Raw genomic sequence first — 25,637 nt, 5'->3', positions numbered from 1 at the left:
GCAGAAAAGATCAAGGTTTTGGATGGGGGAAGATAAGAGATGGTGGTGAACAGCTGTTTTAAAGACCTGGAGGGACGAGTGGGATTGAAGGGAGTGAGGGAGTTTGTTCCAGAGGCGGGAGAAAAGAGGAATGAAAGAGTGAAGGTGAGCAGAGAGCCGAGATTTCGGCAGTTTAACCATCAGAGGGTTGCTGGCAGATCTTGTGCGACCTGTAGGAATATTTGGGGGACAGAGCACAGAGAGAGCTGGGGGTCCAAGGCCGGAGAGGAGTCGGTAGAAGACAGAAAGACCACCTACCTGCCTGCGGTGAGTGAGTGAAAGGCCCTCAGAGATAGCTTCATCGCGGGAGATTCCAATAATTCTGAAAGCTTTGGTTTCGACAGCATGAAGCCGAGCTAGGTGTGAGGCAGGAGCACCGGCCCATAGGGGAGAACAGTATTCCATTGAGCTGCGGATGAAAGCCTTGTATGTGGTGAGGAGCTCAGGTGTGCCAAGGAAGGACTTCGCACGACGGAGGATGCCCAGTCGGCGACTGGCTTTGGAGGCCAGCTTGGAAATGTGGTTTTCCCAAGAAAGATCATGGCAGATAGTGAGACCCAAAAGCTTGAGTGACAGAACTTCTTGGAGAGGATTGTTGAGAAAGTAGATGGGAGGGTTGTCCAGTCGATCTTTTCGGAGAGACATAGTAAGAGTGTGAGATTTGTCAGGATTGAAAGACATGTTCCACTTGTTTGACCAGTCTGTGATTTTGTCCAAGTCTTCAGAGAGTGAGGAGGCTGCAGACTGCCGATCTGAGGGCAGAGGAATGGAGCGGCAGAGAGTGGAGTCATCAGCAAAGAGATAGAGAGGATTTTCCAGAGAGTCAGAGAGATCATTGATAAAGACCAGAAAAAGCACAGGGCCCAGAACACTGCCTTGGGGAACTCCAGCCTGAACAGGAAGGGGAGTTGAGAGAAATCCATTCAGGGCCACACGTTGACTACGACCAGAGAGGAAGTCCGCAAGCCATGCATGGAGATTTCCATGGATACCATAGGAGGAGAGTTTGGTGAGCAGAGCTGGGTGCCAGACCATATCGAAGGCACGTGATATGTCGAGGGAGACAGCTCTGATTTCCTGTTTGGCATTGAGGACCTCCATCCATTGTTGAGACAGCAGAAGCAGCATGTCCAGAGTAGAGTGACCTGGTCTGAAACCAAATTGATGATCAGAGATCAAGCCGTTGGAGAAGAGGAAAGATTTCATATCCGAAGCAATGATGGATTCCATGACTTTGCTGATAATTGGGAGCAGGCTGATTGGTCTGTAGTTGCAAGGATCTGTTTTTGCACCTTTGTGTTTGTTTGTTCACCATTCAAACACACAAAAAAATGTGCTTTTGCACATTGCCTGGCGGGGTGCCAATCTCCTCGGCCTCGACCTCTTCACAAAGCTAGGTTTCTCCCTGATGGATGCCAGTGGGTCAGCTGTTCTGCAGGTCGCTTCCCCATGGCAGCAGGAATGGCCCGCGCTGTTTAATGGACTGGGTTGCCTCACTGCCTTTACCAACTAGCCCCTGCTCAACTCTACGGTGATCCCAGTCATCCAGCCACTGCGATGCGTTTTGCTCGCTGTCCGTGACGAAGTGTCTGCTGAACTCAAGCTCCTGTTGGAAGCCAGAATTATTGAACCGGTCAATGCGGTCCCTTGGATCTTCAACTAGGTGGTTGCCAGGAAAAAGTCGGGAGGGCTGCGTATCTGTGTGGACCTTCGTGCAGGAAACTGGGCTGTCATCCCAGACAAATACCCCCTGCCCACATCTGAGGAACTGAACACCCAATTCTACAGCTCCACCGTTTTTTCTAAGTTGGACCTTTGCTAAGGATATCTCCAGGTGCCCCTCCACCCCGATAGCAGGGACCTCACGGCGTTTGTCACCCACACTGGAGTATTCCGCTACACTAGGGATGCCTTTTGGGCTCAGCTCAGCCCCAAGCTGCTTTCAGAAAGTAATGTCCTCCTTCCTCTCAGGGATTCCAGGAGTGTCCGTTTACCGAGATGACATTGGCGTACACGGGCCTGATGCACCAATTCACAACGAGTGCCTGCACAGAGTGTTTGAGGCGCTCGTCAAACACAACCTCACATTGAATGGTGAAAGGTGTAGGTTTGCTGTGCCGGACATTGAGTTTGTGGGATTTCGCCTGTCAGCTAGTGGCATCCTGGAGCCCCCGTCAGCTGCCCACATCGCTTCTTTCCTTGGCATGACAGCCTATTACCTGCGGTTCCTGCCCCAATACTCCACTACGTTAGCACCGCTCCGCCAGCTGCTCAGAAAGGATGAGCCCTGGGATTGGACACCGGCCTGCGCTAAGGCTTTCTGCCTCTTGAAGTCTCAGCTTGCCACGTCACCTGCCCTGGCTCACTTCAACTTCGCCACCCCCATGCTTGTCACCTGCGATGCGTCAGCCGCTGCCATGGGGGCTGTGCTTTCACAGCTGCAGGATAAGGTGGAGAAGCCCATTGTCTTTGCCTCCTGGGTCCTGACCCCTACAGAACAAAGGTATTCTGTGGGTGAATGTGAAGCGCTGGCCTGTGTCTAGGCTTGTGAACGGTGGCATATGTATCTGTATGGCCGCTCGTTCACCCACTGGACCGACCACCAAGCTCTCACAGTCCTGCTGGTTACCTCCAGCACGGACCACAGACTGCTCCAACTGCACCGGTGGTCCAAACGTCTCCCCCAATACAACTTTCAGCGACAGTTCATGCCTGGGTGGGACAATGTGGTGGCAGACCTATTCTCCCACTCCGTTGACACCCCGGCCTCTACCGTCTGTTCTGACAGTGGGGAGCACGACCTCATTCAGCTGCTTTACTCTCCTCTCCAAGCCACGGTGTCCCTCCAGGAGCTCCAGCAGGCCTCTGAAGAGGACCCCATCCTCTCAACGCTCTGCACATACAGCAGTACTGGATGGCCATCCTTTGTACTGGAGGAGCTGACACCATTTGTCCGGGTCAAAGAGGACCTGTCCTGCTGGAACAATACCTGTGTGGCCTGCGGACTCTGCACTGTCATCCCAAGTGCCCTGCGTGCGTGTTTTGAGGATGGCACATGAGGGTCACTTGGGCATAGGGAAGCTCAAATAGAGATGTTGGGACCTGGTGTGGTGGCCAGGGATCGACCGGGACATTGAAACCATGGTAAATGACTGCACCACCTGCCTGGTCAGCGGCAAAACCGTGCCTCCAGCTATGCCTTCTTGCAGCCACTCGTCTGGCCAACCCAGCCATGGGAACATATTAAATTAGACCTTTGTGGTGAAATCCATAGTGTGCCATCACCACTGACAATGGGCCTCAATTTACCTCAGTAGAGTTTTCTTCAGTCTTGGAGGACAGTAGGATTCGCCACATCCGCACAGCATTCTACCATCCCCAGGCTAATGGGGGAGCAGAGCGTTTCAATCAAATGCTGAAGAACAGCAATCCTAGCACACCTGGCGCAGGGCTGCACTTTTCAAACTGCTTTACTCCAGACACTGCTACACGACAGAGCGACGCAACATTCCACCACCGGGGTCTCACCGGCATCACTGATGGTTGGCCGTGAGCTGCAGCTGCCCCTGGATAGGTTCCAGCTCACAATACTCAGGCGACGGTTAACAAGCACCAACGCCAGATGAAGCAGCGCTTTGACAGGGCACACAGGGTGAAGACTCCCACCATCCAGGTATTGGATTGGGTCAGAACTCGTCGCCCTCATCGTGACAACAAACTGTGCTCCTTCTGGTCCTCATCCCTTCAAGTCAGCCATCCTGCTGGGCCGAGCTACATTCCAGCTGACTGATGGCTCCCGTTGGCATGCTATGGAAGGTGCAGGATCCTTCAGATTTCAGTGTGGATGCGCCTGCCTCCCTGGCTATACCTGAAGCATTGCTGGATGCACCTGTGGCCCTGCCAGGTGTGCCTGCTACCCTGCCGGCTGCTGCACCACTGGACATGCCTGCTTCCCCATTGCCTGAGCTGCAGCCCTCACCTGATGGGCCTCAACGTCGGCCTGCACGGGTCTGGGCCGTCCAGGTTACCTACGGGACTATGTATCCAGCTTATACCTGAGCTTTCAAAAGGAGGGGAGGGGGGGGGGGCAGTGGAAATGTTATGTCTGCACACTGGCATGTTATGTCAGTGCTGTGAATTAATGTTTGCTTTACGTTTGCTTTACGACGATGATGTTTGATGGCACCCGCCATGTTGGGCTGGAGTTGACCGACGTGTGTTTGATTAAAACAGTCCGTTCAAAACTCATGTATGCGGTTGTGTCCCTTCTTCAACACAACAGAAGCACCATAGGGTACACCAATCTTTAGGTCTCAAACACAGGACAATCAATCATCGATAAATCGATCAAAACGCTGTTCAGTCGAAAAACCATTTCCTCCATTCAGGACAAATAAACACTGCATGTTACTAGAATACGAGACCATGCAGTTACCTATAACTAACGACGATCAAAGTTAGTGAGCTAAAAGTTACCTATTGCAAAAGTTACCCAGCTCAATCCCGACTATCCACTGTGAAAGTTACCTAGCTACCGACTATCCACTTTGAAAGTTACCTAAAGCGACTGACTATCCACTGTGAAAGTTACCTAGCTACCGACTATCCACAGTGAAAGTTACCAAAAGCTACTGACTACCTAGCTGTCGACTATCCATTGTGAAAGTTACCTATAGCGACTGACTATCCACTGTGAAAGTTACCAAGAGCTACTGACTATCCACTGTGAAAGTTACCGCTAGCTACTGACTATCCACTGTGAAAGTTACCGGTAGCTACTGACTATCCACTGTGAAAGTTACCTCTAGCTACTGACTATCCACTGTGAAAGTTACCTATAGCTTTTCTGACTATCCACTGTGAAAGTCACCAATAGCTACTGACTATCCTCTGTGAAAGTTATCTTTGGCTACTGACTATCCACTGTAAAAGTTACCAGTAGCTACTGACGATCCACTGTGAAAGTCACCAATAGCTACTGACTATCCTCTGTGAAAGTTATCTTTGGCTACTGACTATCCACTGTGAAAGTCACCAATAGCTACTGACGATCCACTGTGAAAGTCACCAATAGCTACTGACTATCCTCTGTGAAAGTTACCGGTAGCTACTGACTATCCACTGTGAAAGTTACCTCTAGCTACTGACTATCCACTGTGAAAGTTACCTATAGCTTTTCTGACTATCCACTGTGAAAGTCACCAATAGCTACTGACGATCCACTGTGAAAGTCACCAATAGCTACTGACTATCCTCTGTGAAAGTTATCTTTGGCTACTGACTATCCACTGTGAAAGTCACCAATAGCTACTGACGATCCACTGTGAAAGTTACCTATAGCTACTGACTATCCACTGTGAAAGTCACCAATAGCTACTGACTATCCTCTGTGAAAGTTATCTTTGGCTACTGACTATCCACTGTAAAAGTTACCAGTAGCTACTGACGATCCACTGTGAAAGTCACCAATAGCTACTGACTATCCTCTGTGAAAGTTATCTTTGGCTACTGACTATCCACTGTGAAAGTCACCAATAGCTACTGACGATCCACTGTGAAAGTCACCAATAGCTACTGACGATCCACTGTGAAAGTCACCAATAGCTACTGACTATCCTCTGTGAAAGTTATCTTTGGCTACTGACTATCCACTGTGAAAGTCACCAATAGCTACTGACGATCCACTGTGAAAGTTACCTATAGCTACTGACTATCCACTGTGAAAGTCACCAATAGCTACTGACGATCCACTGTGAAAGTCACCAATAGCTACTGACGATCCACTGTGAAAGTTACCTATAGCTACTGACGATCCACTGTGAAAGTTACCTATAGCTACTGACTATCCACTGTGAAAGTTACCTATAGCTACTGACTATCCTCTGTGAAAGTTATCTTTGGCTACTGACTATCCACTGTGAAAGTCACCAATAGCTACTGACGATCCACTGTGAAAGTCACCAATAGCTACTGACTATCCTCTGTGAAAGTCACCAATAGCTACTGACTATCCACTGTGAAAGTCACCAATAGCTACTGACGATCCACTGTGAAAGTCACCAATAGCTACTGACTATCCTCTGTGAAAGTCACCAATAGCTACTGACTATCCACTGTGAAAGTTACCTATAGCTACTGACTATCCTCTGTGAAAGTTATCTTTGGCTACTGACTATCCACTGTGAAAGTCACCAATAGCTACTGACGATCCACTGTGAAAGTCACCAATAGCTACTGACTATCCACTGTGAAAGTCACCAATAGCTACTGACTATCCACTGTGAAAGTCACCAATAGCTACTGACTATCCTCTGTGAAAGTTACCTATAGCTAGGGCTGTCAACCGAGCCGAGACCGGGACGAAATCCCGGCGGTTTCGGCTTTCGAGACGGTCTCGGGACGGTCCCGAGATAAATTGACTGACGCAATTTCTCGGTAAAAAAATCCCGGTTAAAATTCCAACTTCTTGCAGATATTTTCCATAATAGAGGCATTTATTGAGCCTTGCTTTCATTACTCTGCTTCTGCACAAGCATCATTTTTCGCAAGTGCAGCTGAACTGACACAAACGATGATAGATAAAGTAAACTCACTGTTCCAGGATTTTCCCCTCGTCAACAAACAATGCACTGCAAACGAATCCGATTTCCGAATCCGGATCTTCACCAACATCTAATCATGTCGTCCTTGTCACACACGCTGCATCTCCACAAAATTTCGTCCGAATCCGTCCACAACTTTTTGAGATATTGTGTTCACAAACAAACGGACAAACAGACAGGAGTGAAAACATCATCTCCATCGACCTTTGGTGGCGGAAGTAACGAAATCAGGATTAAAGGTCACAATGAAAATCCGCCGCATCGCGGCTTTATTTAAACCGTTGAATCCTTCCGCTGTATCACTCCGCCTCGCTCCGCTTTACGCTGCGGTCACGTGTCCGTCCTTGGAGACGAGTTACAGGATGTGGTTGCTAGGGTCTTTAGCACATTAATATCGAGGGATTCGCTCGAGGCCCCGTGATTGGAGGGACGATGTTTATTTAGATTAAAAACACGTTTATAACGGATTATTCTTATTCTACACACAATGTATTAATACAAGTACAATACATTATGTAGTTTTATGAAATGAGTTTTTGATGAACGTTTATGTTTAATTGCAACGCTAAATCTATACATTGTAAGAATCCCTCGGGGTTTGGTTTGACGGTTTGAATGTGAAAGTATTTTGGTTATCTTATCTCCACTTAAGGCCTGATAAGTTGATTACGTTTACTTTAGTCACAGAGTCAAAATAAGGAGGGGGGGGGGGGTGATCACTACACCGCCTGCTTTATAATTTACTAGCAGAAGTACCCGGCATTGCCGGGCGGGGGAGGGGGGGGGGGGGAACGGGGGGGGTGGGGGAGCGAGCCCCTTGGCGATCACAACTCACAAAATGATAATGAAACTCCAACCTGGACTCGAATATGCCTGGGCAGAAACATTTTCTCCCTCTCTCTGACATTCCGAGCAAGAAATTACACGACAATACAAACTGTAATGAGATAACCCGGTCCCGTCGGTGGCCGATCATCTGCATGTAGGCGGTGTATTTTATTTCATCCCGGTAAATGGAAGCTAAGTCGGAATTTAAGTACTCAACATCAGAAATGAATTTTTTTCATTGTTGTTTATATATTGTAATGAAATTCCATTATTTTTGAAGCCTTATTATTTATTTATTTATTTTTAATTTTTATTTTTATTTTTTACTTTGCCGGGAACCGAGCCGAGCCGAGATCCCGTTATGAAAATTGAAAATTTATCGAGACGGTTCCGAGACGGGATTTTGAATCTAGCTAACAGCACTACCTATAGCTACTGACTATCCACTGTGAAAGTCACCAATAGCTACTGACGATCCACTGTGAAAGTCACCAATAGCTACTGACGATCCACTGTGAAAGTCACCAATAGCTACTGACGATCCACTGTGAAAGTTACCTATAGCTACTGACTATCCACTGTGAAAGTCACCAATAGCGACTGACGATCCACTGTGAAAGTCACCAATAGCTACTGACGATCCGCTGTGAAAGTTACCTATAGCTACTGACTATCCACTGTGAAAGTCACCAATAGCTACTGACTATCCACTGTGAAAGTCACCAATAGCTACTGACTATCCACTGTGAAAGTCACCAATAGCTACTGACGATCCACTGTGAAAGTCACCAATAGCTACTGACGATCCGCTGTGAAAGTTACCTATAGCTACTGACTATCCACTGTGAAAGTCACCAATAGCTACTGACTATCCACTGTGAAAGTCACCAATAGCTACTGACGATCCACTGTGAAAGTCACCAATAGCTACTGACGATCCACTGTGAAAGTCACCTATAGCAACTGACTATCCACTGTGAAAGTTACCAATAGCTACTGACTATCCACTGTGAAAGTCACCAATAGCTACTGACGATCCACTGTGAAAGTCACCAATAGCTACTGACGATCCGCTGTGAAAGTTACCTATAGCTACTGACTATCCACTGTGAAAGTTACCTATAGCTACTGACTATCCACTGTGAAAGTCACCAATAGCTACTGACGATCCACTGTGAAAGTCACCAATAGCTACTGACGATCCGCTGTGAAAGTTACCTATAGCTACTGACTATCCACTGTGAAAGTCACCAATAGCTACTGACTATCCACTGTGAAAGTCACCAATAGCTACTGACGATCCACTGTGAAAGTCACCAATAGCTACTGACTATCCTCTGTGAAAGTTACCTATAGCTACTGACTATCCACTGTGAAAGTCACCAATAGCTACTGACTATCCTCTGTGAAAGTTACCTATAGCTACTGACTATCCACTGTGAAAGTCACCAATAGCTACTGACTATCCTCTGTGAAAGTTACCTATAGCTACTGACGATCCACTGTGAAAGTCACCAATAGCTACTGACTATCCACTGTGAAAGTTACCAGTAGCTACTGACGATCCACTGTGAAAGTCACCAATAGCTACTGACTATCCTCTGTGAAAGTTACCTATAGCTACTGACTATCCACTGTGAAAGTCACCAATAGCTACTGACGATCCACTGTGAAAGTTACCTATAGCTATACTGACTATCCACTGTGAAAGTTACCAGTAGCTACTGACGATCCACTGTGAAAGTCACCAATAGCTACTGACGATCCACTGTAAAAGTTACCTATAGCTACTGACTATCCACTGTGAAAGTCACCAATAGCTACTGACGATCCACTGTGAAAGTTACCTATAGCTATACTGACTATCCACTGTGAAAGTTACCTATAGCTACTGACTATCCACTGTGAAAGTTACTGATAGCTACAGACTATCCACTGCAGCAACTTGAGATGCCAGGGATTGAGGGCCATTCGTCTTTGGTATACTATACTCACCAAGGTTGATATAAAAGGAATTATCCTCCTCTGGTTTATATTATTTGAACTCTCCAGCAGGAGTGACCTTTCTGCTATTGACTAAGTGACGATACTCCTGCAATACCTCTTGGAATCATCGAAACGCACAAACTTCAGCCCCACACTATGGTAGAGTTCCATTGCTTTTGTGTATTTACAATAATGAATTCCATCTGTAATGGTTACAACAGTAGTGACTTTACAAAACATGTAATGTAAATGTAATGGTTACAAAAAACAACGAGAGGTTCCAGGGAACCTGAACTCAACTGGTCTATATCAATATGGTTAGAATATGCATAATGCATCTGTCTTCTACCGACTCCTCTCCGGCCTTGTTCCCCCAGCTCTCTCTGTGCTTTGTCCCCCAAATATTCCTTCAGGTCGCACAAGATCTGCCAGCAACCCTCTGATGGTTAAACTGCCGAAATCTCGGCTCTCTGCTCACCTTCACTCTTTCATTCCTCTTTTCTCCCGCCTCTGGAACAAACTCCCACACTCCCTTCAATCCCACTCCTCCCTCCAGGTCTTTAAAACAGCTGTTCACCACCATCTCTTATCTTCCCCCATCCAAAACCTTGATCTTTTCTACCCCCGCTAATTCACCCCAGATCCACCTTGTTTGAAATTCCAACTTCTTTCCTGGAAGTCCTGGCAGTGTCCATATGTTTTATACCACTCCCACCCCCCCCCACCCCCCCTTCCCATGCCTCCCCCCAAAAGCCCTCTCCCTCCCACAGATCTCTCGATGTCTCCATGTCTCTCGGTCCCTGCTCTCAAATGTTTTGTTTGTGTCCTTCCCCCTCTCTCCCCATCTTGTCTACCGCTCCCGATGTTATTTGTTTTATGTGTCTGTTTGTCTTTCTGTGTGATTAATGTTCGCTCTTTCACGAGCCTCGATCTTGTATACAAAAAAAAAAAAAAAAAAAAAAAGTCACCAATAGCTACTGACTATCCACTGTGAAAGTTACCTATAGCTATACTGAATATCCACTGTTGAAGTTACCTATAGTTACTGACTATCCACTGTGAAAGTTACCTATAGCTTTTCTGACTATCCACTGTGAAAGTCACCAATAGCTACTGACGATCCACTGTAAAAGTTACCAGTAGCTACTAACTATCCACTGTGAAAGTCACCTATAGCTACTGACGATCCACTGTGAAAGTTACCTATAGCTATACTGACTATCCACTGTGAAAGTTACCTATAGCTACTGACTATCCACTGTGAAAGTTACCTATAGCTACTGACTATCCACTGTGAAAGTTACCTATAGCTACTGACTATCCACTGTAAAAGTTACCAGTAGCTACTAACTATCCACTGTGAAAGTTACTGATAGCTACTGACTATCCACTGTGAAAGTTACTGATAACTACTGACTATCCACTGTAAAGGTTACCAGGAGCTACTGACTATCCACTGTGAAAGTTACTGATAGCTACTGACTATCCACTGTGAAAGTTACTGATCGCTACCGACTATCCACTGTGAAAGTTACCTCTAGCTACTGACTATCCACTGTGAAAGTTACTGATAGCTACTGACTATCCACTGTGAAAGTTACTGATAGCTACCGACTATCCACTGTGAAAGTTACTGATAGCTACTGACTATCCACTGTGAAAGGTACCGATAGCAACTGACTATCCACTGTGAAAGTTACCAATAGCTACTGACTATCCACTGTGAAAGTTACCTATAGCTACTGACTATCCACTGTGAAAGTTACCTATAGCTACTGACTATCCACTGTAAAAGTTACCAGTAGCTACTAACTATCCACTGTGAAAGTTACTGATAGCTACTGACTATCCACTGTGAAAGTTACTGATAACTACTGACTATCCACTGTAAAGGTTACCGGGAGCTACTGACTATCCACTGTGAAAGTTACTGATAGCTACCGACTATCCACTGTGAAAGTCACCAATAGCTACTGACTATCCACTGTGAAAGTTACCTATAGCTATACTGACTATCCACTGTTGAAGTTACCAATAGCTATACCGACTATCCACTGTGAAAGTTACTGATAGCTACTGACTATCCACTGTAAAAGTTACCGGTAGCTACTGACGATCCACTGTGAAAGTTACCAATAGCTACTGACTATCCACTGTGAAAGTTACTGATAGCTACCGACTATCCACTGTGAAAGTTACCTATAGCTATACTGAATATCCACTGTTGAAGTTACCAATAGCTATACCGACTATCCACTGTGAAAGTCACCAATAGCTACTGACTATCCACTGTGAAAGTTACCTATAGCTATACTGACTGTCCACTGTTAAAGTTACCAATAGCTATACCGACTATCCACTGTGAAAGTTACCAATAGCTACTGACTATCCACTGTGAAAGTTACCAATAGCTACTGACTATCCACTGTGAAAGTCACCAATAGCTACTGACTATCCACTGTGAAAGTTACCTATAGCTATACTGACTGTCCACTGTTAAAGTTACCAATAGCTATACCGACTATCCACTGTGAAAGTTACCAATAGCTACTGACTATCCACTGTGAAAGTTACCAATAGCTACTGACTATCCACTGTGAAAGTCACCAATAGCTACTGACTATCCACTGTGAAAGTCACCAATAGCTACTGACTATCCACTGTGAAAGTTACCAATAGCTACAGACTATCCACTGTGAAAGTTACCAATAGCTACTGACTATCCACTGTGAAAGTCACCAATAGCTACTGACTATCCACTGTAAAAGTCACCAATAGCTACTGACTATCCACTGTGAAAGTTACCAATAGCTACTGACTATCCACTGTGAAAGTTACCAATAGCTACTGACTATCCACTGTGAAAGTTACCAATAGCTACTGACTATCCACTGTGAAAGTCACCAATAGCTACTGACTATCCACTGTGAAAGTCACCAATAGCTACTGACTATCCACTGTGAAAGTCACCAATAGCTACTGACTATCCACTGTGAAAGTTACCAATAGCTACTGACTATCCACTGTGAAAGTCACCAATAGCTACTGACTATCCACTGTGAAAGTCACCAATAGCTACTGACTATCCACTGTGAAAGTCACCAATAGCTACTGACTATCCACTGTAAAAGTCACCAATAGCTACTGACTATCCACTGTGAAAGTCACCAATAGCTACTGACTATCCACTGTGAAAGTTACCAATAGCTACAGACTATCCACTGTGAAAGTTACCAATAGCTACTGACTAGCCACTGTAAAAGTCACCATTAGCTACTGACTATCCACTGTAAAAGTCACCAATAGCTACTGACTATCCACTGTGAAAGTCACCAATAGCTACTGACTATCCACTGTGAAAGTTACCAATAGCTACTGACTATCCACTGTGAAAGTCACCAATAGCTACTGACTATCCACTGTGAAAGTCACCAATAGCTACTGACTATCCACTGTGAAAGTCACCAATAGCTACTGACTATCCACTGTGAAAGTTACCAATAGCTACTGACTAGCCACTGTAAAAGTCACCAATAGCTACTGACTATCCACTGTAAAAGTCACCAATAGCTACTGACTATCCACTGTGAAAGTCACCAATAGCTACTGACTATCCACTGTGAAAGTCACCAATAGCTACTGACTATCCACTGTGAAAGTCACCAATAGCTACTGACTATCCACTGTGAAAGTTACCTATAGCTACTGACTATCCACTGTGAAAGTCACCAATAGCTACTGACTATCCACTGTGAAAGTTACCTCTACCCCAGCCCTGACACAGTGGCTCCTCTTATCAACTCAAGATGCCTGGAATAGGTTGGAGAGAGATACTGTTTATCTGGAAGATCACACCATGAGACAAAGGCTGTGTATGCTAATTGATAACACCCGTCACAAAGACAAAGCAGTTGGATTCGAGATTCGTTATCATCGCAATATCCTCCTTGGCTGTCAGCGATGAACACCTGATGACGAATGTTGCAGCACGACTTCAACAGCAAGTCCTCGGCACGGAGACTGTCCCCTGGCCCCCATTCATCCACGGAATGGAGAAGGAAGAAGACCCGAATGAGCTCCGTTTCAGACAAACATGGCTGCATGCATTGACCAAGTGTAGGGAGGTAGTTGACGTAATACACAGAGATGGTCCGGGTATTAGTTACAACGATGTCCTGATGCTTCGCGGCTTTTGGGTTGTAAATGGCCTAAAGCGATCACCAAGCCGCCCTTTTGAGATTGTCGAAGGTAGACCAGGGGTCTTCTCAGCTGATAGCGAGGAGTTCACGAGTGGCACACCGACTCAAGCAAACCCAAACACACACCTACACTAATGTCTGCTATGTACAGCCAGAATCCTGGGATGTGGAGTATTCTGCAAATGATGGAGATCGCCCAGTTCCCAGTACTACGAAATAAACTAATCTCATCTCTTTCTGCTTCTCTCAAAGAGCTTGGAAGTGACAAGCAGACGATTGGTCCATGCAAAACAATGAAGCGTGGAGAGCCAAGCATCGGACGGCGGTCAGAAGACGATTGCGTTCCGGACACGTTGGCACACACGACTCATGGCGTCATTCATGCCATGGCCCAAAGACCAAGATGATAGTTCCAGACCAAAAAAAAACCAAGCTGTGCCTGTTTTTTCCGGTTTTCAAGCTGTTTCCGGTTGCTGTTTCCCAAGTTTCCGGTCTGCACACATTGAGAAGCGCCGAGCAATATATCACATGTCTTATCCTGAACCACCCAGTAAGACGATTCTCTATGATGTTACGTGCAAAATGGCAAAATTGATCCATCAAAACAGATTCCCTTTGCACTCGTTGGTGGTGATCAGTCCGTCTGCTTGAGCTGAAAAGAGAAAACCCAAACCTGTTTGACAAAATCTTTCCTTTCTGGGGATCCTTCCAGATCCGAATGTCTTTCGTCAATGCCATTCACAAGCGATTCAAGGGCTCGCGGATATCAGACATCATGGCGGCCGGCATGACCGTCGAGGGTCCATTTCCACGTGCTGGAATTAACGGGACTAGTGAGGTACGCGTGCTACGCATGGGTGAGAGGCCAGAAGCAAACAGGCAATGCAGATACAGTGAATGCTAAAACATGAAACCAATAAATTCCACATTCCTGTAGCACCTTCAGTCGCACGTCAGACATGGACAGCAAGTTCGTGAAGGACTTCATGAAAAACGTACCCGTTCGCAAACAAACGGGTAGGCTAGGTTCACGTATAGAAACCGATCGTGGGTCCGTGGCGAATCTGCATATGACGATCCGCGAAGTTCACGGTTAGAAAGTAGAAACCATCACGGCATGTCGTCATTTACTTGAACTCGATATCTCTTTTTTCATTCCAAACAACATAACTCCAATCACAAATTAATCACCAAATAAACTCTTAACAACATTGTTAATGTTTCCTTCAAACTACCAAGTCAACAGTTAAAAGGATTTTGAGCCGATATGTGTTACGGCCTCGGCAAGATCGATGGAGACAGCGATCTGTTAACTTATACACCGCCCAAATAGCTATGTGGAATTCTCTCATGTAGAGATTAAACTCACGTCGTTTGAACTTTGGCCGAGGTCATTATTTACTTTTAATGATGTTTATATACGAATCAAAAAGAAGACAATTGGTTTTGGGTCGTCCTTTCCGCATATCTCGTGGGATTGTGAGTTGGAGAGACGGCCGTGATGGCGGGGAGGGGGTTGGCATTCTCTCAAGCAGGGATTCAACCCATGTCCTTATAAAAGGTCTTTGTCTGAGGTCACCGAGTTCGATCGGTGCAGCCGGGCAGCGATCGGTGCAGCCGTTTGTGCGGCACCCGGGAAAATAACGTTATGCGAGAGTCCAAACCTGAAAATGCTGGAGGCCAAAGCTGAAATTTGAAAAACAATATAGCCTATTTTAGTCCAGGGGATCCCAGGATTACCCACCCAAAATATCGTTGCGATCGGTTCAGCCGTTTTTGCGGTACCTTCGAACGGACGGACGGACATTTGGTGAATTATAGTAAGATAAGAAATCTCATCCTCCGTGGATATAGCTCGTTTGGTTCACAAGTTAAATCATTTTTTGATTTTCAACTTGGCCGACAGTGGCCATCTTGTATTTGCAGGTCAAGATGAACATGAAACCAAACATTGACCATCCAATCAGATGTTACACCTCAAAATTAGTGGAAAATGACTCCTCGTGCATGATTCCAGTGTATTCAGTTCAAATAGTTGTTCTCAGGCCCGAAATGACTATGAGATCATTTTTGGAATTTTTGAATTCACGCTCTGGCGGGGTTAGCCCCCATATATGGGGTTAGGTTTGGCGTTCTGACAGAGTTTGACTCTATGACCGACGAGGATATCAACACTGCTATTACAGGGCTTGTCAGTGTGTATCACAAGGATCTGAATACTGATTTTGCGTCAAGAGTTCCGTCAGTTCATTTGCTGGTATAAAGACCAACTGCCCTCAAGTTCCCCCTCAACAGGGTGTGCACAGGCACAGCGTATGTTTGTGCTGCTGCACACCACTGGAGTTCATGCAGCCTTTCCAAACACTGCAGTGGCTCTCCGAATATACAGACTTGGCATTTAATATGGAATATTTTTTTTTCCTTGACTTGGGTTTACTTTCTTAACTCAGTATGTCAATCTGGTGAGTTTCTTTTACACTTTGGTGATTTATTTGTTAAAAGAACCATGTCACTGATTGTCTGTCGCAGCAAGAAGTCAACAACAGAATTATATCACAGGTGGCGTGGCAAAATGTACGGACAGGTGCATTTGACGATTGGCTTCACAGTCGGGTATACAAGGGTTGTTGCGTTCTGTATTGGTGGAAAACAACTGCTGCACGTCTCCAAAAGTTATTGCCGCTTCCTCTGGAGATGGTCCGTCAACTCGACAATGCTGTTTGTCATGGAGTGGTGGCTTTACGAAATTACGGCATGAAAGAGCGTGCTATTGCTCGGCAGTATGGCATCACTCAAGGTCAGGTGTCAAAGATCCTGAAACGAAATGCTCAGAGGAGTGTCCCTACTCCAATACCGAGGCCAGGATGTCCCCGCAGAACCACAATGAGGGATGATCGCCAGCTGCACCGGTTAGTCCGCAATGGCTGTACCAAGTCAGCTAATCGGCTAAGGGCTGAGTGGCAGCAACTGACAAATGTGCCTGTATCCAGAAGGCGAGTCAACCAACGACTGGTTCAAGCAGGCTATCGTGCCAGGCGTCCCCTGAGAAAGCCACGCCTGACCAGACAACACCGCCAGCGCCGATTGCAGTGGGCCATAGAGTACCGTCAATGGCAGCCAGGACACTGGAATCACGTGATCTTCAGTGACGAGTCTAGATTTCTGGTCTATCGTCAAGAGGGCCGCGTCCGAGTGCGCCGACAAGTGCATGAAGCCTACATCAAAGATTGTATAGTGCCAAGAGTCCAAGCTGGAGGTGGTGGGGTGACCGTTTGGGCTGCTTTTCATGCAGGGGGCAAAACTGACCTGGTTGTTCTGAATGGAAACCTGAACCAGTTCAAGTACAGGGCCATTCTGGAAGAAACATTGCTTCCATTTGCTCATGCAGCCTTTCCAGGAAACTTTGTCTTCCAAGATGACAATGCACGGCCTCATCGTGCTCGCATGATCCAACACTTTCTTGCTGACCGTGGTGTAGCGCATATGGAGTGGCCTGCCATGTCCCCGGATATGAATCCGATAGAGAACTTGTGGGCAGAATTAACGCGTCAAATCGACCACTTGGACCAGCAGCCGACCTCTGTGCGTGAATTGCAGCAGGCTATTGTCACTGCATGGCAAGCGATTCCTGTCCAAACCTTGGCAAATCTCGTGAACAGCATGCCTCAACGTGTACGTGCTCTCCTGAATGCTCGTGGGGGTTACACGAAGTACTGAACTGTAATTTTACTGTCGGTAATCCCAGTCGTAATTTAACTTTTGTTTTTGTTAAAAAAAAAATTTGGCTTATGTGCAAAATAAAGAGATACTTCTGGAAAACGTACAGAAGTTTAACACAGTACTGTCCATGAATTGAGTTCGATATCAGTTTACATCACTTTCAAGGATCAATTTATTTGTTTCGAAATGTCAAATGTGGTTTTTGTTTCTTTTAAAGGTCACATTAACAAAATCTAGAATAATTTCAACATAATTCCAATGAACTTTTGGTTCTAAGACATCTTGAAAAGTAAGTTCACCCCCACAAAAAAAATATTCCATATTAAATGCCAAGTCTGTACTTAGCACTGATGGCCCCCAATTGCTCAGGAGAACGCTCATTTTCGCAGCTAAAGAGAATCAAAGATGTGAAGCGTTCTACCATGCACCAACAGCGTCTTGGTGCGTTGGCCCTTTTGTGCAATGAAAGTGATTTGCTCCGAGAACTGGACTTCAGTTCCGTAATTGAAGAGTTTGCAGTTGTAAACGCGCGCAAGGTTACAATCTAAGGTCTAGTAAACTGTAAAGCAAAGTGCCAAATCTGTGCGTGTTTTGTCATGCATATGTTCATACACTGCAAATTGTATAGACTAAACTAGTTTGAAAGTAGTTTCTTTTCACATTAAATATTTGTCTTTTTTTGTATTAAATATTTTGTTTATGAATCAGTTTATCTTTTGTCTTGGGTCCATTTCCATGAGCCCGAGATCTAATTTAAATTGTTCAGGCCATTCTCTAAAATTTAAAAATGTGCCTTAGGGCCAGCCGAGGCTTAATCCGGCACTGCTGCGGTGTGCAGGTGAAATGGGCAGGGGCTGGGGGTGTGCAGGTGAAATGGGCAGGGGCTGGGGTGTGCAGGTGTGAAGGAATCACCACGGCTCGTTTTCATGCTGTTGGCGTTACCTTACGGGGCTTTGTCACGTGACGCCATCTGTCAGTCATCTGGAGCTGCCAGGACAGGAGCCGGCGCGAAATTGGCAGGGACCTTGACACGCCGTGCAGGTGCTACGAAGCTTGGACACGTGGGTTGCTCTATAAATAGGTTGCCTCTTGGTGCGGAGGAAACGAGAGGATGTCCATGAGCGTGAAGGCAAAGAAGCAACAAGTAAGCTTGGGAATGGGGGCGGTGGGTGGAAGAGAAGATAACGAGAGAGAACCGTTTACTATGGAGCACGAACCCGGTTGTGTTCCCGCGCCAGTTACCTGGTGACACCTGTACTGCCAGCATCTCGTATGTGTGCAGCTTGTTTCATCCGCAAGCAGCTCACAAGCAGCGCCAGAGATGCCATTGTCGTTATTACGATTTGTCCCCAACCTGGAGCCGGAGGGGACTGCAGGTTTGCTCTCTGTCCGTCTGTCTGTCCGTCCCACCTGTGCTTTTCTGCACCTTTTCCCCCCTTACCCTTTAACATATTGAACTGAAACCTGGTACACGGATTTATTACCCTGCACTCGCGAAGTGAAACAAGGTTAGACATTCGGGTACGTACGTGTCTGCATTTTTAAAATTCATTTTCTCGGCAACCGTTGGTCCATAGGAGCTTTTTTATTCTTGTAGAATTCTTTTATTCCTAATTATGACGTCATAGGTCATAAGTCACGTGGTACGGACGCGATGTTGGAAAAACGTTACATTACACCTCTATATCTCCGAAACAGCTCAATGGAAAACATTTAAACGAGGCTCATTGTGAAGAACTCCGCATGGGGAATAAGTTCTGTAAATGATGATGTCATCGGTGCCTTTATTATGACGTCATAATTCGACAAGTACAACGCTTGATCTGATCAGTATGATCGCCACCAAAGGTGGATGGAGGTTATGTTTTCACCCCTGTCCGTTTGTGAACAAAATATCTCAGAAAGTTGTGGACGGATTCGGACAAAATTTGGCAGAGATGTAGCGTATGTCACAAGGACGAATTGATTTGATTTTGGTGAAGATCCGGATTCGGATACGAGAATTTTAAAGTGATTCTTCACCATTGTGAGATAGGGCCAAAAACGATACACAGCAGGATATCTCAAAAAGTTATGGACGGATTTGGACGAAACTTGGTGGACCGGTTGGGTGTCTGACAAGGACGATTCGATTAGATTTTAGTGAAGATCTGAATATGAATTCGCATATGAGAATTATTTAATTTTTTCAGTGATTGTTCACCATTGGGAGATAGGACCAAAAATGATATATTGCAGGATCTCTCAAAAAGTTATGGATGGATTTGGACGAAACTTGGTGGACCGGTTGGGTGTGTGACGAGGAAGAATCGATTCAATTTTGGTGAAGATCTGAATATGGATCCAGATAGTAGACTTTTAAAGTGATTCTTCACCATTGAGTGATCTGGCCAACCTGGTGGAGGTATGCTCTCTACTGAGTGCCGTTCTAGTTTTTTTTTCTCTGCAACTGTTAGTCCGATGAACACAAAATTTTCACCAGGAGCGCCTTCACTTGTAGAATAATGTAAGGATAATTACGACTTCATAGGTCACGTGATACAGGCACCATCTTGTAAAAACCGAAAACGTTACACCTCTATATCTCCCAAACTCCTCAATGGAAAAAATTTAAACGTGGCTCATTGTAAAGAACTCCGCATGGGGAATAAGTGATGTTGGCGATGACGTCATTGGTGCCTTAATTATGACGTCATAATTCGACAGGGACAATGCTTAGTCTGATGAGTTTGAAATGTATTGAGCGTGATCTACACAACAATTATATTAGAGAATATAAATTCATGATGTCATCGTTCACGTGGTCTGGCAGCCATATTGGATCAAAGAAACCCCAAAAAAACGTTCATAAACAGAAGATTTGGCTCGCACCAAATTGACTGCGCAGGGTAAGTATTCTATGAATACCATCTAGTTATGATAAATTTATTAAAATAAATAACATAAAATGATTATTAAAATATCAGTCTATGGAGCTGTGGTTCTGAGTACATTGCTGTATGGTGCTGAGTGCTGGACAACCTATAGTATTAGTCACCACATTTGTCAGCTAGAAGCCATACATCAACGATGTCTGCGGAAAATCCTACACATAATGTGGAAGGAAAGAGTTTCCATTCTGGAGGTGCTAAATAAATATGGCTGTGTATCGGTGGAGAGTATCATCAAAAAACGACAACTGCATTGGCTGGTCACCTCTTAAGGATCCCGAAACAGGTATTTTTATGGGGAACTGGCTCTGGGCAAATGTGGCATTGGGAAACCGAGAAAGCGCTACAAGGATTGTCTAAACGCTACACTAAAACGCTGTGATATCGACCCTGCCAAGTGGGAACACCAGGCCACAGATCGCTCGTTTTGGAGAAGGATTGTCAACAAAAGCATCACAAAATTCGAGGAGGTGAGACGTGAGCGTATCCACCAGGCCCACTTGAGGAGAAAGAATCCGGACCAAGCAGCATAAACCAGATTCCATTGCTTCCATCATGATAAATTACACAACAAGTTCAAGTTTTGAGGTGTTTAATCCATTTTTCATGGAGTTATAGCTTTTCCCCCTTACCCTTTAACATATTGAACTGAAACTTGGGACATGGCTTTATTAGCTCCCGTTGGACTTCGTCCAAAACGGAGGCTTATGGATTGGGTCTCGTCCATCCACAACCATATCTCGGAAATGTGTTGACCGATTTTGTTCATACTTGGTAGAAGACAACACATGATGGTACAGATATGCACATCATTTTGCTTTGTGATGCGATCAAAGATGGCCGACTGGCAGCCATTTTAGTTGAAAAAAAACCCTGATATTGAACACGTCCTCAACCATTTCCCAGACATGCATTTACCGGTCTTGTTAAAACTTGGCAAACAAATAATGAATGATGTCTTACAAATGCATGTCGTTCATTTTTCAAGATCTGATCAAAGATGGCGGACTGGAAGACTGGTGGCCATTTTAGTTGTAAAGAAAGCACGGTATTGAACACGTCGTCAACCATTTCTCAGAAATGTATTTACCGATCTTGTTCAAACTTAGCACACAGAAAATGAATTATTGCTTACATATGCACGTCATTTATTTTCGAGATCAGATCCAAGATGGCCGACTGGCAGATATTTTGTTACTTAAATGCGTCCGCAACGATTTCTCGGCCATGCATGGACCGATATTGTTCAAACTTCGCAGAAGCGCAATGCATGATATTATACATATGCAGAAGATTTTGTTTTGTAATGCGACCAAAGATGGCCGACTGTCAGCCTTTGACTCCGTACAGTAAAATTGCTAAAACCACGGACAAATAGCTCTTAGTAGGGGAGCCAGCTTAGTTTCATTTACACTATTGAGAATAAAAGGTTTGGTGTCCTTATTCTATTCAGAATGCTGGATGGAGAAATAAAATCCATTTCTTGTGTGTCACATTCCTGGCGTTTGGAGGGGGTGAACCTTCAAACCCCCAAAATATTGACCTTCAATTACACTTCTGAGAACAAGGCTGAAAATCATTTTGTGGATTCTGTTCTGAGTAGTATTGACTAAAATGTAACTCAAGAAAAGAAATTCCCTGGCATTATTACTGAAGAAGGCCCCTGGGTAAGGGCCAAAAAGGGTCTCAATTACACTTCGGAGAATGAAACTGAAATTCATATCATATGATCCCCTATTACCACTGATCAGAAGTGTGTAACTCAAGAAAAGATATTCACTGGCATTTTTGCTTAAGAATGGTCCATTTAAGGCTCAAAAGGGTCTCAATTTTTAAGATTGGACCAGAAAAGTGGTGTCAATTGCATCTTTGAAGAATAACCTGAAATTTTGTTCAGTAAAGCTACCATGAGCAGGGGAAAATGTAAATCAGGAACGCAAAAGTGTTTACTCTATTAATGGAAAACAACTCCTTTTTTCAATGCATCTATGCAAAGTGGGTTGGAGAGGGGCTCCTTCTGGACATTCTTCAGTGCCTTTCTATGTAACAGGGCCACCTTTGTCACCTGGCCCTCCGGGGATGACAAAGTCATACACTGCACTAATTGATGCATATTCAATAGAACTACTGTGTACGATTACACCTTGTTGCTTACAGTCTGGGGAATGCAGGGTGATCATATCTGGGAACTTTTTTTTACCAGCAGTTCCCCTAAGTACTGTGCTTTTCCAAGAGATGGAGTCACTTGTAGTTCACTACATAAGTTGGGGGGGGTGTGCTGCCCATAAATTGAGCTAAGGCGTTCCGGTCTTTGGTGGTCAATCACATTTTCTTTGACATATGAGTAGATACAATCAAGGGGAAACTTGGAATCAACAGGTTACTCAGCAATTGTGGCAAGGTACCCTTTTGCCCGATCCGCTTTACGGATATACATGGCACGACAACTATGATGACACTGAGCTTCCTTGGCTATCAAATCAATTCCGCTTATCTCAATCAGTACATTTGCTAACTTTACTGTATTTGCAATATCTATTATCTTTTGCTCAGCTTGCTTTGTTTGTATTTTACCAGGAAACTCCTTTGTTCCATCTGGGCGAGTTTTGTTTTTTTGTCGCAAAACAAGGAAGTATCAGGAAAAATACTGATATTTGACAGTCTTTTGGCATTGCTCAAATTTGCACCACTGGGACTGGGAGAGGTTGCAGAGCGCAACACTTTTGTTCCTAAGACTACAGTCTCATTGTCAGCGGGTCTAGGATGAGGTTTAGAAGCAACAGCTGTGAAGTTCTTGTAACATTTACTGTGGTAACCATCAGTATCTACTGGGTTAGTCGGCAAAGCATCAATGACTGCTTTATATTTGGATGAGTGATAGTTTTTGCCTGCCTTCCTGGCCTCTGCAGCATGCTGAACAACTGCCCATTTCTCTTGTTGCCACCTCAACAACTTTGTTGTTTCTGTGGGAATGATGTGGATAAGACACTTCAAAGGCTCTGATAGTGGAGCAGAAGGGGGTGCTGGAAGGAAAGACAGCCAAAATTTACTAGGATACTGGGGGTAAGCATTTTTTTAGTGATGCTTTTCATTTTACACAGGTATTCATACAGAAAAGCACGGACAAAGAAATCTGAAGCAGTCAATGAATGGTGAAGCTGATACATACCATCTTCTGGTGTAGCCATTGTTGCTATATTGGGACCTCACTTTGATATTTTCCTGCAGAAAAGACAGGGGATGCTATAAATAGGTGGTTGCTGAGTGGAAGTCTACTATGGAAAATGGGGACATGAAATCAATTCAACAAATTTCTGGTCCAATCCCAAAATTGAGACCCCTTTTGAGCCTTAAATGGACCCTTCTTAAGCAAAAATGCCAGTGAATATCTTTTCTTGAGTTACACACTTCTGATCAGTGGTAATAGGGGATCATATGATGTGAATTTCAGTTTCATTCTCCGAAGTGTAATTGAGACCCTTTTTGGCCCTTACCCAGGGGCCTTCTTAAGCAATAACGCCAGATAATTCCTTTTCTTGAGTTACATTTTATCAATCCATGATGCTGATACAATCAATTCAACAAATTTCAGGTCCATTCCCAAAAGTGTAATTGAGACCCTTTTTGACCCTTGCAGACCCTTTTAAGTAAAAACGCCAGGGAATATTTTTTCTTGAGTTGTAAATTTGTGATCAGTGGTAATAGGCGATCTAATTATGTGAATTTCAGTTTCATTCTCCAAAGCGTAATTGAGGTCCTTTTTGGCCCTTACCCAGGGGCCGCCTTCTTAAGTAATAATGCCAGGGAATTTCTTTTCTTGAGTTACATTTTAGTCAATACTACTCAGAACAGAATCCACAAAATTATTTTCAGCCTTGTTCTCAGAAGTGTAATTGAAGGTCAATATTTTGGGCGTTTGAAGGTTCACCCCCTCTAAACGCCAGGAATGTGACACACAAGAAATGGATTTAATTTCTCCATCTAGCATTCTGAATATAATCAGGACATCAAACCTTTCATTCTCAATAGTGTAAATGAAACTAAGCTGGCTCCCTAACTATCTTGGATAAGTCTCGACTTAGTATCCCAAAAAATTAAAAAGTTGATGCCAATTTTTATTTTGCAAGCAAGATATTCCACACTCATTTTAGACATTGCTTTGGAACAACATTCTGTAAGAGTGGTTCACAATTTTAAAGCTACATTGGAACAACCTTATCCATCACGAGCGAGGTACCCGTGCTATGTACAGGTGAACGTCTCGTTCCCGGCCAAAGTCTCAAAAAAAAAAATTGTTTTGAGAAATTTCATGAAAACTCCCACCCAATTCAGGACAAATACGGGACTGTCAATTCAGGACTGACTTCGTACGGGTGGAAACGCAAAATGTCAATTGTATTGAGATTTTACTGAACCAGCGAATGCTTTCACATGCGGTAAATGGTAAAACTGCGCATGCCAAATCCGTGAATGAGTTTACATGTGGAGAGGGAGCAGTTAAGTTCGGGTGGAAACTCAAAATCATAATTGTATTGAGAAATTTATGAAACCTTCCACCCACCTTAGGACACCTGCAGGGACCCCAAAAAGGTCCACAGAAAATTTGGCGGGGGCCAGCTCTAAAACTGATGGAGTAGTTTTGGGACAGACAGACAGACAGTCCTGCTTTATTATATTGAGGAACATTGTTTCTGCCATGCTCCCTGCATTGTTTCTGTCAAAGCAGTTTCATTGGCTCGGGTTATAATCATGGACGGGTCGGCACTCTGACACAGGAAGTTAGGGCAGGAATTCGCAATTTGTTCAGGGTGCTGGCACAATGGCTCACCTACTCTTCATGAAGGACACCGTAGGATCTAACGTCCACCAACTAATGCTGGCAGACGGGATGACACACATTGATGAATCACCCTGCTGTGAAACACCAGGATAAGTTTATTCCTTGGCTGAAATAAAAACCAAGGCCAGACAGCTGAGAAGTGAGTGTGCGTGCACCGAAGCTGTCCTGCCAGCTTAAACTTATACATTTCAACTAAACAGTGGTTCACAAATTTTAAAGGAAACTTCCCTTACAAATTGGTATCTGTTTTGCTCGGTTTTCATTCCGTATCTATTTTTTAAAGACATCGATGTCCTGAATTCCTGCACCTTTCAGTGAATGGACAAACCATTGCCTGCTGGATAGCTCTATATGAGTCAGCTGTGCCTTCATCTTTTTACCTGCGGCATGTCACAGGATAAGTCAGGACATCGTGGCATGGGAAGGCGTCATGATAAGTCATGGCGTCAGGAAGGGCATCCGGCCGTAAAACATTGCTTCAAAAAGGGGACCG

General features: G+C 44.7%; 1 protein-coding gene across 8 annotated transcripts in view; it reads left to right on the top strand.

The window, feature by feature from the left end:
• Nucleotides 1-18,442: 18,442 nt before the first annotated feature.
• LOC137434377 (monocarboxylate transporter 7) overlaps nt 18,443-25,637 on the top strand; it is a 44,239-nt gene continuing 37,044 nt past the window's right edge. For 2 of the 8 annotated variants that reach the window (XM_068127309.2, XM_078785445.1), the window contains exon 1: nt 18,459-18,750. In XM_068127309.2, coding sequence (XP_067983410.1) covers nt 18,696-18,750 — 55 coding nt within the window. In that variant the 5' untranslated portion in view covers nt 18,459-18,695. Of the gene's footprint in view, nt 18,751-25,637 lie in introns of all 8 variants that reach the window. The other 6 variants (XM_078785444.1, XM_068127308.2, XM_078785441.1 and 3 more) reach the window with 5 other exon arrangements.

The sequence above is a fragment of the Myxine glutinosa genome, chromosome 10, assembly GCF_964187855.1.
Source record: "Myxine glutinosa chromosome 10, kmMyxGlut1.1, whole genome shotgun sequence".
Lineage (NCBI taxonomy): Eukaryota > Metazoa > Chordata > Myxini > Myxiniformes > Myxinidae > Myxine > Myxine glutinosa.
The sequence above is the reverse complement of the archived record's forward strand: the minus strand, read 5'-3'. Positions and strand labels throughout refer to the sequence as shown.